This window comes from Gadus macrocephalus, chromosome 16, assembly GCF_031168955.1.
Source record: "Gadus macrocephalus chromosome 16, ASM3116895v1".
NCBI lineage: Eukaryota > Metazoa > Chordata > Actinopteri > Gadiformes > Gadidae > Gadus > Gadus macrocephalus.
The window spans coordinates 18,409,904-18,424,140 of record NC_082397.1 but is presented as its reverse complement, the minus strand read 5'-3'; the positions used below and the strand labels follow the sequence as shown (position 1 = coordinate 18,424,140).

At 47.2% G+C, this 14,237-nt stretch overlaps 1 protein-coding gene across 1 annotated transcript in view; it reads left to right on the top strand.

The window, feature by feature from the left end:
* The window catches only part of pdgfd (platelet derived growth factor d), a 52,805-nt gene extending 42,940 nt beyond the window's left edge, over nt 1-9,865 (top strand). The window contains exons 6-7 of the mRNA XM_060074820.1: nt 1,729-1,946; nt 7,939-9,865. Coding sequence (XP_059930803.1) covers nt 1,729-1,946; nt 7,939-8,073 — 353 coding nt within the window. The 3' untranslated portion in view covers nt 8,074-9,865. The remainder of the gene's footprint in view (nt 1-1,728; nt 1,947-7,938) is intronic.
* Nucleotides 9,866-14,237: the final 4,372 nt, after the last annotated feature.

Sequence of the window (14,237 nt, the reverse complement as noted above, 5' to 3'; positions counted from 1 at the left end):
ATGTGTCTTGTGTTTAGTGGTGTTTTTATATTCGGGTTAGTTCCACTAAAAGTGACACTGACTTATCAACGGATTACCAAAGGCTGTTGGTTACACAGAGAAGCAACACTTTTTACCGTGACAATCTATGTTTAAGACAGTGTGGAATGGTGCCTTGGACTGGTCCTGAGCTGATAATGACTAGCATGGGGTAATGATAGAAGAGATGATTTGCTATCTAAAATCAATAAGTGGACGCCAAACCTACGTGCCTCTCTCTCTCTCTCTCCACAGCTATTAAATTATCAATTACGGTGCTCGGAATGATTGCACGATCTGTTCTACCATAATTTAGTAAGAAGCCAATCTAACTATTGCCTTGAACATGATTTTTCACTCAGGCAATATTGCAGTCTTCTATTTATAATCATACAGACGCTGCTCTCTTCAGGCAATTCCAGTTGCATGATAATGGCGTGTCTCTATCTGAAATAGATATTGTGTTCCAGCTCCATTACATCTCTGTTGTGTGTACTACTTAGCACATTTGCATTCAAAATTATTTAGTACATCTGTATCACATTTGAATACGAAGATATGCGAATACAAAGTGAATCCATAGACATCAATGAGGACAGGTTTTGTGCCAGCCTATACATCTAGACATTGGGGCAATGAACCCAGAACCTTTCAGCTGGGACTCAAACACCCAAGCCATGACAACACCATGCCCCCTCTCTCCCTCTGGGATCTGTATTAATATGCGATGCACCGCATCAGTTGACAGACCATTGACACTGTCTGGATGTGCATATGTCTTATTCGTCAGCCGTGTGACCCTTAAATAATTTGCAAATCGGTTCTGATTGCACAGCAAATAAAAGCAGGCTACTCGTGTGGGTCATTATGTGCAGCATGATGGCAAGAGGGAACACTCCTGACAATACAATCAATCTCACATGATCCATTGATTGTCTCTCTCTCAGTCTCCTGGCTCCCTATCTGTACATCTCCAAGCCGTGCCTCCATCTCTCTCTGCCTCCGCAAATAGCTGCAGCTGCTTTGAAGACTACACACTGACTCACACATTGACACACAGACACGTACACACATCGACACACACACACACACAAACACACCCGCACTTGTACACACACACACACAGACACAGATACAAGGACACAGCCTCCCCGACACTTATCAAGCACCATCAGATGACATTCATGTCATTTGGCGGACAGCATTCTATTATCAATCATCAAGCCATAAAACGTTTGAAAAGTACGAAAACGTTCATTCTTAGCAAAGGCAGCCCCAGTGGGAATCAAACCCCTTACCACAGCACTGGTGAAGCCATGCTCCTCCCCCATTAAACACTACCCTCGATACAATGTGAAGCTTTGAGATCTGCACCATTAAGAGTCAGACACCAGGCCCCATGGCCTGATTTCTCTTCTACTCTTCGACTCCTTCTACCCTTGTGGCTTTGTGTCACTGTCTTTCTTTGACCGTATATCTGTAAATCCCAGCCGCTGCACCACTCCTTGGACTCTCCCTCGTGCCACCTCCATGGTTTCTCAGGTCTCCCCCCAATCGTCACCCCCCACCCCCCCCCCCCCTGGTCCTCAACAGATCCACACAGACGCCCACCGCCACCAGCAGTGCTAAGGTCCGGTCTTCGTTGATTGCGCTCGTCCTCCCTCACTTCCCTCTCTTCCATGTCTCTCCCCCCCCCCCCCCCTCCTCCAGTGGACCTGGACCGTCTCTACGACGACGTCCGGCGCTACAGCTGCACGCCGCGCAACCTGACGGTGAACCTGCGCGAGGAGCTGCGCGCCACCAACGCCGTCTTCTTCCCCCGCTGCCTGCTGGTCAAGCGCTGTGGCGGGAACTGCGCCTGCGGGACGGCCGACTGGAACAACGGCTGCACCTGCCAGGCGGCCAAGAGCGCCGTCAAACTGCACGAGGTGAGGGGGGCGCACGCGCGGATACACACAGATACATGCTTAAACACACACAGACACACCGACAGATACACACGCACTCAGATACACACAGACACAGATGTACTCTCACACACAGATACACACTCTCACAGATACACTTACACAGACATAGATACACACTCACACACACACACACACACAGAGATACATAGATACATACACAGATATACACTCTCACAGATGCAACTCACACACACAGATATGTACTCACACACACAGATACACACTCCCTCAGACACATCTGTTCATTCTTAGTGTGCACATGATAACAACAACATACACACACACACGGACTAACCCACACACACACACATACAGATGCACAAGACCAAGGATTTAGCTGAATGAACTAGACGGTAAGAAACAGAAACTATAGAATGACTGAGATAAAAGCTAAACATGGAAGAGGATGGACGAGGAGGAACCAAGAGGTGTACCTGGAGGAGGAAAGGAGGGGAGTTGATCTTAGCAAGAGGCGGACCTAGGTAAAGAACAGGAGAGAGGAAGGAACGGGGGAGAGGAGGGAACAGGGGAGAGGAAGGAGCGGGGGAGAGAGGAAGGAAGGGGAAAGAGGAAGGGAGAGAGGGAGGAACGGTTGAGAAGAAGGGAGAGAGGAAGGGAGGGAGGAAGGAATGGGAGAGAGGAAGGGAGGCAGGAAGGAATGGTAGAGAGGGAGGAACGGTTGAGAAGAAGGGAGAGAGGAAGGGAGATAGGAAAAAAACGGGAGGGATGAAGGAACGGGAGAGAGGAAGGGAGGCAGGAGGAGACGGGAGAGAGGGAGGAACGGTGGGGAAGAAGGGAGAGATGAAGGGGGGGTTTCGACCGAACGAGGGGAAAGTTTGAGGGAAGGTGAGGTTGGTGAGCCGAGCAGTGCATCGGCGATGGAGCAACAATGCACCACGGACCTCTCTCCCTAATTATCTCTCCCTCTCTCTACCCCCGCAGCCCTCCCTCTCGTCTCCCATGACCCTCTTCCCCGTCTCTCCGCCTCTGTCTCTTGTTTTGCATTCAAATCCCCTCCGCTCTGTTCGCAGAGTATTACTTTGTAAGCGCCTCCACATCAGTCTCCTCCTCATACTCTGTTTTCCATCCCCTACTCTCCCCTGCACTGGCGCCCATTGTTGTTTATCTCCCCCTCCTCCCTCCGCATTTGTCTTTGTTCTGTCATGGCTTCATTATAGAGACGGTGCAAAGGGGGCTCATCTGGGGCCCTATCTGGGCTCCTTGTTCTTCCTCTGCGTCTTCCCTCGTACTTTGAACATTACAGCTAGGAGAATCAAAGAGAACCAGGATTGAGGTCAACGCGATGAAGGAATGTGGTGACCGTTGTGAGTGGGCGGAGAGAGAGAGAGAGAGAGAGAGAGAGAGAGAGAGAGAGAGAGAGAGAGAGAGAGAGAGAGAGAGAGAGAGAGAGAGAGAGAGAGGGGTGTTTGTGTGAGAGAGGTTGGGCTCAGAGAATCCGCAGCTATTTCCCTGGCAGTAGGGCGCACAGGGTTAAGCATCCACTTCCCCGACTGACCAAACCTCTTTACAAACACATCATTATTCACACCAATGTTTCGCTTCTCCAATGCACCAACATAAATCACCAGGAGGTGGGCTGCCATTTACCGGATGATTACATTGCATCAGTTGTGTTCGAATTAGTCTGTTTTGTTGTTGCTTGGTTTTCAGTTTTTTTTGTTACCAACTACCTTGAAAGTACTCTGACAGAGGACACTGGAGCGCAGGGATTAGTCACTCCAGATGATTAAACATCCTTTTTGATTTATGCTATTACATTTTCCTCTTGCACTGCCTTGGCGTTGGACGGAATCAGTAGAATGAGTCAATAGTGTCCCCTCTATTAGCTTTTCCTTGGGTATTCTTGTTAAAATCCGATTTTTTAAGATAGTTATGGATTCTGCCGCCTTGCTGCAGCGTCAAGGTATAATGGGCCAGAACGCCTGGCCATCGCACACATCAGATAATCTTAACGGTATCTGGCATGATAATCTTTAATATATACACATTGATATCGCAGTGATACACTCCTAGACCGTGGCCGGTGTTGCTCAGCTTATGGCGGTGTATTTCTAAGACACGGCCCTGATAAACATGGCAGAATGCAAGACTAAAGGAATGGAAGGAATTGCAGCCCAAGCACTTTAAACTGTTGGTTCAGGGGTATATTGAGTAATGGGTCACAAGCAAGGAATAAGGTCCTTGGTCGTAACCATGGACCCCAAGTCCAATGCATCATCCTCTCTCTCTCTTCTTACCTTACCCCTTACTCTGATAGGTCTACATCCCTTGTGTATACTTTTTAGCCTTGCACCTGAAATCCGTTCATGGGTGCTCCCAATGCAGATAGCATTGATATCTATCTCCACTTCCCTCTCAGCCCATTCTATCTATCATCCATCCGTCTATCAGTCATCTATCCATCTATCTCCCTCCATCCATCCGTCTATCCGTATATCTATCTATCTATCTATCTATCTATCTATCTATCTATCTATCTATCTATCTATTCCTCCATCCTCTCTATTCAACCCTCACCTAGTATCTCTCTGGGTAGAGGCCTACTTAGCATACATATATTACTTTTTCCACATCTCTTTAGAAGAAAGCCAACTCCCATGTTTGCCTGTGAGCTATTGTGTCTGCGCAGTGCACCATGGCTCTCCTGGGCGGTTCCGAAGCCTTTGATATTTGCAACAGGCGTGGTCCATATACATACACCATACAGTACATGCCTGCATCCCCCACCCCCCACCATGAAGAGGGGACTCAGCTTCCATACAAGGCAGGGTCGGCTTAGCTCAGGAGGTAGAGCAGATGCCTTGTAACCGAAAGGTCGCTAGTTCGATCCCCAGCTCCTTTTAGCTGAGTGTTGATGTGTCCCTGAGCAAGACACGTAACCCTAACTGCTCCTGACGAGCTGGCTGTCGCCTTGCATGGTGGACTCTGCCGTCGGTGTCTCAATGCGCGTATTAACCGATGTACGTCGCTTTGGATCAAAGCGTCTGCTTAATGCCCTCATTGTAATTGCATGCACAGCAGCCCTGGCGCCGGAGAGCTGCGCTAGGGCTGGTGATGATTAAGATTGGGTGATGGTGGAGGAGTCAGTGGTGGTGGGGCAGGGTAATGAGGATGATCTTTGAGGAGCCAGTGTTGGTGGATGTATTAAACATTCTGGTGGATATGGTGGTGGGTAGGATGAGGATGGTAGTAGGGGGTGGACGGGGTTTTGAAGCGATGGCCCTGATGCAGATTTGGGGTTACTGCTGCACCAGGGGAGGGGGTTAGTGATGACTGTAGAGGGGATTGAGCTGTAACTGGGGCGGCATGTAGCTCAGGAGGGAGAGCGCCTTGGCTGGGAGCTGGAAGGTTGCTAGTTGGTGTATGGAGGTGTCCCTGACGCGCTGGCTGTCGCCTTGCATGGTTGACACCGCTGTCGTGTGTGAATGTGTGCATGAATGGGTGGATGTTGGGCGATATTGTAAAGCACTTTGAGTGGCCACTGGTCAGAGACAGATAAATATATAAATATAGTCCATGACTGCATGACATTGAAGTCAGAAAGGCTCTGGACGTGGCCTGCCGCCTTGGTAGGGGACCACATGAGAGAATCTCACAAAGGCGGGAAGAGGAAAAATAAGTTGGACTAACATGACATAACATGCAGTCAGGAGAAGGTTGTTGCAGGCCAGGTGTGGACATTTCAGTGTGTTCGAGAGATCGGGGAGTCCCTCCACTAGTGTCTGAGCTTTTGAGCGTACTGTTGATTAGCGTCCCTAATCAGCTTCCCTTCACCTGAGACAGCAAAATGTGGACCTCAGGGGCCTGCACTTAATGTAGTGGAAATGACGTTTTTGAAAAGGCACCTTAAGGGCGACGTCTAGGTTTGCGTCTGACCGGAACAGTCTATCTTTGGAACCAGGCTGGGCCGCTGGGCCCTGCATTTGGTACTACCCTTCATAATTACTGATCAGGGGTGGGCAAGGTGGACTTGGATCAGATTCAAGCAATAACCTGTTGACCTGTGAAATTAGATGTTCTTCTTATGGGCCAATTATTCCTATATGCTGGTCGCCACACACACACACACACACACACACACACACACACACACACACACACACACACACACACACACACACACACACACACACACACACACACACACACACACACACACACACACAGTCTTTGGACATGTGCAGTCCAATCGCATGCCCCACATCAGATGGCTTTCCATTGGATTCATTTGTTTCAATTTCTTTCTGGTGTGCATGACTGTGATTGCTGGGCGTTGGAAGCGAGAGAGAGAGAGGGTTATCCCGTCTCTGATTTCCCCAAAGCCCCGACGTCAGCACCCTGTTGGCTAGGTCCCTCAATCACACCGCCTGGAGCTGTCCTGGGGAGAGGGTTCCTGGGGGTACCTGCAGCTGGTTTAAGGAAGGCGGTTACCCTCTAATGTAGAGGATTCAATAATGCCTCATTCCTGAGATAATGGCCCTGATATTGCAGCTTGCGGGGTGACACATGCATGCACACACACGCACACACACACACACACACACACACACACACACAGACAGCTGAGATATTACACCTAATCAGTGCACAAGTCATGTATAACGGACAAGATTGAAGATCAGATCATAAGCAATAGGCAGGAATGTAACTTATTATCATTATTGCAAGAGTGGTTCAGTATATTCACAAAGCATGTGATGTGGAACCGTTTTTTGTTTTGCGGTGAGGACGGGGAGTGAGAGTGGTACAGAGACTCTGTAAGACACGCAGCTCCCGTTCCCCATTCGATATTTGACTCTTCTGGCTGCCTTTCGTTCAGCACCGGCTCTATTGAGCCACAGTTCAAACACTTTTCTTCTTAGGTTGAGTACACCCTCTTTATCCGTTGACATACGAGGGATTCACCACCGCCGAATGACCTACAGGTCGAGCGGCATGGTACGCACATCACAGTACTGGAGTTACTTAGATTTTCATATTCGCTAACATTATTCGGGTTTTGTACGCTTTTTGGGGGCTAGTTCCCCATTTGAAATTCACAAAGGTATCTTGTTAAAAGATAACACGTCTTTCCACTGGGCCGGGATGATTATAAAAAAATTGCAAATGGATCAATGGCGACGGTTGGTTAATTACCGCCTCAGCTGAATTTCTAACGCGTTTTGAAACAAAAATCATTACGCCCAATCAAATGGCTTCAGGGGCCATGGGGGATGGACCCGCCCAGCGCATTACAGTGAGTCAAGAGGCTTGTGTCTCTCATCAGCACTGAGCAGAGCGTGGCGCTGGCTGTACCGTCTACCGTCTATGAGACCGGCACCGACACTCTGGCTTCTGCTACGCTCTGATCCCCATGCTGGGGGATCACATTTGCGCCATGCTCAAAGTTAATACATGTTCAACTCTGACCCCCACTGGCGCTGACCTCCCAAAGTGTGTACCAATCCCAGACCAGGTTTATGGTTTACCCAGGGCGTGGGTTTTCAATGGCTTCTTGGGCCGAGATTTAACCATGTTTTCTTAGATTTGCCCTGGTTGGCTGAGGGCGTGATCCCATCACATGCTGCAGTGTGTGTGTTTGTCAAGAGTTTCTGCCAAGGCTCTGAAACGAGAGCGGTTTCCCTGGAAGTCAGGTATTCATTCCACAGCTCTATCCTCCACATGAGACATCATTCTTGTGAATTATTATATCTAAACTGTGGAAGCTAATCCCTCAAAAAGGAATAGTAACAATATCAATAATTCACTGCATCTAGACCAAAGATGGACCCGGTTGTCCCTGCTTAGCTTCCAAAGAGAAACCTCTGTGAGGTGGATGGCCACAGTGCTGGCTAAGGGGATTCTGTGTGTGGGACTGTATGACCTGACTTATCTCTCTGGCCCCGCCCGTCTGTCTGCCTGTCTCCTCGTCTGGCTCTCTGTGCTCCAGGTGTTGAAGTACGCTCCGGAGACGAGGTCGTTGGGGAGCCAGCGGAGGCCCCGGGTTCGTTGGGTCATCGACGAGATCTTCCTCACACACCACGAAAAGTGTCACTGCGTGTGTCCCTCCAGACCCCCTCGCTGAGACCCTCCGACCCACGCCGGCCGATCACCGCACACACACACACACATGCACACACACACACACACACACACACACACACACACACCCCACACACACCTTGGACTGCTAACTGGCTAGGTTTTGTTTTGTCCGTTTTTTTTCTGCCGCTACAGCTACAGCATGTGCTTGTTACAACTTGACTCCCACGTACAGGGGAGTGAACACATCCATGCAACCTGACATACTAGAGTATACACCATTCAAACGACAGGCAACCCCACTAAATGTACATGTGACGGCGTTGTCATCTGTCCGCTCGCCGCACCTTAGGTTCAAACGTTGTGAAAGACCAAGCCAAAAACAACGACGCTCACAACTGGCCTTTTAGTACCACTTCAACTGTACATTTTGTTCCAAGTGTAAAACTTGAACAACTCGAACACTTGAACTTGGCTGTTGACATGAGTTAAGTGAAACGTTCCCATTAGCATGTGTGTTTCCCGAAGCCGTGTGTCGGAGGACCCGGTGTTCCTCGTGGTGTTGTGCGTGTGTGTACGGCTGCGGGAGGGTTGGAGGCGGTGAGAACCCAAACAACACTCGGGAATTAGGCTAAACCAAACCCTACGCCCCCTCGCTCACGCAGCCACACAGGAACACGCCCGCACACCCCCACACACACACAGAGCAGCCCCCCAAGGCCTTCCTGCTCCCTAAAGACAACAAGCATATATTTATATTGAACTCTTTCCTGCGCCGCTTTCTCTGAAGTCCTCTTTGTGTTTTCCTCTGTTTTTACTGATAAAGGGGTGTCCAAACGCAGAGCCCCCAGCACACTACTCCCTGCCTCCCCGCCCTATCCCCTTTCCCCCTCCCTCTCTCCCTCTCTCTCCCTCTCTCCCTCTCCCTCTCTCCCTCTCTCTCCCCCCCCCCCCCCCCCCCCCTTCCTCGGTCCCCTCTTTTCCCGTTTCCTTTGCCGTCTCCTTCCACTTGACACCCTTCCCTCCTACGTTTCCTTCAGCGACTGTGACGGCAGAGCGTCGTAGAGAGCGGTGCCCGCCACCTGTTCAGACCCCCGCCCTCCGACACACCCGATTGGGACCCTGGAATGGGGTCCTCCAGGGTCCCAATCCCAGCACGTCCTCCCAGCCCGGGACACACCGGCAGAGTGTCCCGGGCCGGGCTGAACACAAGCAGAATGTGAAGCCAGGTCATCTGAGGGCCAGACTACCAAACGTCATGCTTTGTTTTCTCCTGAACAACACTTTAAAGAACAGCCAGAGGTGGTGATGTTGTTGTTGTTGTTGTTGTTGTTGTTGTTGTTGTTGTCCCGACACCCAACATTCTTCTTAAATACGCCGTTCCACAGAGAACATGCCGCACATTCTGAGGCACCGATGTGATTAATACTTTAGAGTCTGTGTGTGTGTGAATGTGCCAGCACCTTTACATCCTGTGTAGTTTGATCAGCACATTCCATGGTGGCATGCGCCAAAGGGACATTCCCCTGTGTTTATTATTGTCCTGTGTGTTTCCATGCCTCTGAACCCCATTGTGTGACTGTCAAGTCATTTGTTTTTTGACGTTCGCTATAACATTCATTTTCAATAACACCACAGAATTCTATGCACAACATTGCAAACATTTTCATTCCGTGAAAGCATGAAAGAAATGTCCAACCTGCTTTCACTGTATTCCGTTAGTTAACCACGTCAAAACTGCCCTCTTTACCATCATTATTTATTGTTTCTATCTTTGTTATTTTCATATTGGCTGTTTGTTGTTTTAGAAATAAAGCATTTCCAGCAGCACCGTTTCCATTGTTTTTAGTGTTGTTTACTTCGACAAATGACCATTGGCAGGTGTTAATTTCTGTTGTCCTGCATCCCACAGCAGATGTGGACTGTTTGCAGTAGAGCAGGGTACTGATATTGAACTAATGAGCAGGAGGGGGCGACTGACGGAGAGAAGGTTAGAGTGGAAAGATGAAGAGGAGAGGAGTGGGAGATAAGATAAGAGTAGGCAGAAGGAGAAGAGAGGAGTGGGAGTTAAGGTGGAGTAGGCAGAGGATGGAGGGCATGCTAATGATCAGTACACTGAAGGTCTTTCAATCTTCTTGTGTCCCTCTTTAACTCGTCCAAACACACGCCACATACTGAGCACACAAGTCACCATAGAAACTAGAGATCCGCTTTTGACAAGTGTTCTCATTGCAAAAGTCAACACGACTCACCACCAAGTCGTGTTGTCAAAGTCCACTAAAAATAGTTCCTTGTGCCCACCCGATCAGATCACTGCACCGCATCGCCCGGGAGAAACACGTAGGCATCGAAGAAAGATCAGAACATTAGGTCTTCTTCGTGTTCAGTTTATCTTTTTCTACGTGAATTTTTTGGTTCTACTTTCGTCAAGCCAAAAAATGTAAATGTTCTGCAGAGAAAAAGGAACCCGACAGATGTTTGTTTTTAATCACTTCTTCGTTTGGATCAAAAACGATTATGACTAAGCTGGTTACATAAATATATAAAACCAAAAAGAATAAATATGTCACTCCCTCACTTTTGTTTTCTAAATATCAGATCTAAGATGTATGTAAAAAATTATGTTGCTGCCCACTTTGTGAAAGCTTCCCTATAAGCATCATGTACATCAATTGTCTCTCTGAGGATGCTTAGTAAATGCTGTTTGTTTTCCCATGGTCATGTTCCATTAAACCTATTATGTTACTGTCAGGACAAGAAATTAATTATTTGCCAACAAAGTTCATCCTGGTCATTAGAAGTATTGATACAAATCATAACACATAAAGCATCAGTATAACGATTACGTTGATTGAATCAATGTAGTGTTTTAGTATAAATTATATTATATATTATGATAGTCTTCAACTGCATAGCCATTTCCTGTACCAGTGGTTATCGCGGCAGCACTTCCTGTGTCTTTAAATTAAGACGGCAGTCTTTGCATTACAGTCCAGCGTGTCACCTCTTCAAGTGGCCATCCCACCAGCCTGACAACACAAGGGTCAGATTTGGAGGTAGGAAGTCAACAAACCAATCATCCTCAAGGCTTAAAAAAAACCACATGCGTCCATTTCTGTGCCTTAAAGGGCGATGGACAAACTAATTATGAGATAAACGATAATGAAAGAACCAGAAGCACATTAACCACAAAGTGAATGATGAGAAGGACAATAAAAAGAGTAGTAAAAGTGTCAAACAGAGTAGGGAGGGAGAGAGGGGACTGGGATGCACTTCTCTGGATTGTTTTTTTTCCGTAGTCTGTTCGCAGCGCCTTGTAGCTCACTTGTCTCGAAGGCGATCACATGAACAGGGCAGCAGATACTAGGTCAGCATGCTTGGTCCCGTACACGTGGGTTTTCTAGGAGATACATTTTAAAGCTTTTCCCTCTTACAACGATGCACTCACAACATATGTCGTTAAATATTGAGTATTTTGTTTTGTTTCTCTGCCCACACTCTCTTTACTTTCCCATATCTCTTGTTTATACCCCCGTTTGGTCTTGTTTTTTCCACAATGTTTTCATTTATTTTCCCTTCTCTCTGACCCCAAGTTTTTCCTATTCATCACATAGCCACTGTGGTGTCGCCATGGGAACCAGGTAGTTAAACCAGGAAGGATTCGAAAGGTGAGAAAGTGTGTGATGAGCAGAAGGTCAGACAATCTCCTTTATACCTGATTCAATGTCCTTACCCTTCGATCCCAGATGGTTATATTCTATGTTCTCTCAGCACTCTAGCTCGAAGCTTTACTGGAATATTGTGTGTGTTTTCATCATGAGTAATGAGGTGCTTGTCCTTTCTGTGAAACTATCCTCTCAATTATGTTTTCTATTAAATTTGGTTCAGCTTCAGCATTGTATAGGATTCAGAAGGTCAATAAGAGCCGGATGCATCTGAATTGATATCTCGTATTTTAGACTCAAGACTTTTCACTTAATACACACGGGACTACTAGTAGTATAGGGAAGAGCCGAACAACACAGACAGACAGCACAGAGGCTGCAGACAAACCGCAAAGACAGGCTGCAGACAGACAGCAGAGACAGGCGGCAGACAGACAGCAAAGACAGACAGCACAGACGGGCTGCAGACAGACAATCCAGACAGGCAATACAGACAGACAGCACACAAGTCCACAAACAGAAAATAAATATCACACACGCACGCGCACACACACACATGCACACACCCATGCGCGCAAACGGACATTAAAAAACACACACACCCATGAAGGGAGGGAGGTGGAGAAAAGTTCAACTTAAAGTAAAGAAAAACTTGTCACTTTCCTACTGCTGTTGTCCTTAGTGCCATTGAGCGTTACACACAGAGAGGGCCCCAAGGAGGCATGAGCCACACAGGTGTCACCGTGACCCTGTGGATCGACTGTCACTCTACCCCCCTCGTCTTCACCTGTCTCCTGCACACCGGGGGGTCTTAACACCTCACTGGTAGAGAGAGAGTTGGGGAGCGAGAGGGAGAGGGGAGAGCGGGAGAGAGACCGAGGGGGAGAGAGAGGGGGCGAAGGGAGGCAGAGAGAGAGAGAGTTGAGGGAGGGAGAGAGAGGGGGTGGGGGAGAGAGAGAGAGAAAGAGAGACAGAGAGACAGAGAGAGGTACATCATAATGACAGATAACGTGGTCAATTAAAAGAGGATCAGAACTTAAATGAACATTTCAGTTTCTAAACATTGGAAGGACATGGCTCGCAGTAACCCACATTCCCGTCTATTCCACCTGGTATTTCCCCTCCTAACCCCTTCTCTGGTCTTGTCTTCTGTTTCGCATTTCCATCTCTGTCACACTACATTATGAAAGAGCTTTCATTTAGGTATGAATATTAGATAATGGTAATGAATAATAGAGAGTGACTGTATGTGAGGATTCTGCAGACATCAGGATAAAATGGACATTTGCACACGAATACCCACATTTAAAATAGTTGATTACAAAAAAAAAGGGACATTCTCTGAACTCAAATGTTCCATTAAATAAAATATTATTTTAAAGTGCTACTCAAGGTCTACAGTGTCTTGTCTTTTGTGCGTGTGGGACTGTGGGAATGTGTGCATGTGTATGTGTACGTGTGTGCACTCTGCATGCTTGCTGAATGCGGTTTGCCTGGTGGATTATAGTGCGATAGAAGTGTGATACGTTTAATACCAATTTCATTATTTCGATTGAAAAACTGAAACAGCTCTTGCCTCAGTACATTTCATGACCTCCGGGTGTGAAATAATTAGATAAATTAATGTATGCATGGCACCTAACAGACCCAAAACAAAACAGTGAGAGCAGACAAAATAATGTGGATCTGCTTAAAAAGTTATTCCTGTTTTTGGTAAGGGAGAGCTCCCATGCAAAGCAGAATTATATAACTGTATAATAATAGAAATGTATAATAGCATACAGACATGAGGGCAATCAAGGATCAGCAAAGATTAAGTACTGCCCGTGTGTGCATGTGAGGGTGCGTGCACTGTGTGTGTGTGTGTGTGTGTGTGTGTGTGTGTGTGTGTGTGTGTGTGTGTGTGTGTGTGTGTGTGTGTGTGTACTTATGTGTGTTTTCAATTGCATGAATCAGTCAGTGAAGTCTTAAAGAGCTAACCTAGATTGACATGCGCACACGCACGCACACACACACGCTCTGAACAAAAAAATAAAACTATGCCGCGCTAAAAGAATCCGACTTGTGTCACATTTAAATGGGATTAAGGGCTTTGCCACTGAAGTGGAATCTTGTAATCGCATTTGGTTTGTGAAGTTACTAGATCTAAGATTATGAAGGCTGGCTGCACACATTTATCCAAACACACTTTCACACGCACACACACTACTGATGTTCATTCTGGTTCTTTAGATTCAGCGCTATAGGGAGATGAATGCCAGGCCTGGTTCTCACATCACTTAATCTGGATGCTAAGCAAACATCTCTATAACCTTTGACCTCTTCCACAATCTCAACACTGTTTATGACGCTACACATTGAAAGCAGACAATGCTTTTCTTCCCTATATCTTAATTTAGGAGTTGGCTTCATATAGAGGGGGTCACAGTGAATACATACACATATAAAAACATTGGATTTTTCACTTTTCACTTTTGTCCTTTTCATTTTAGTTTGATTTCAATCTATTTTCAATCTGTGTTCATTCCTTGTTTTACATCCA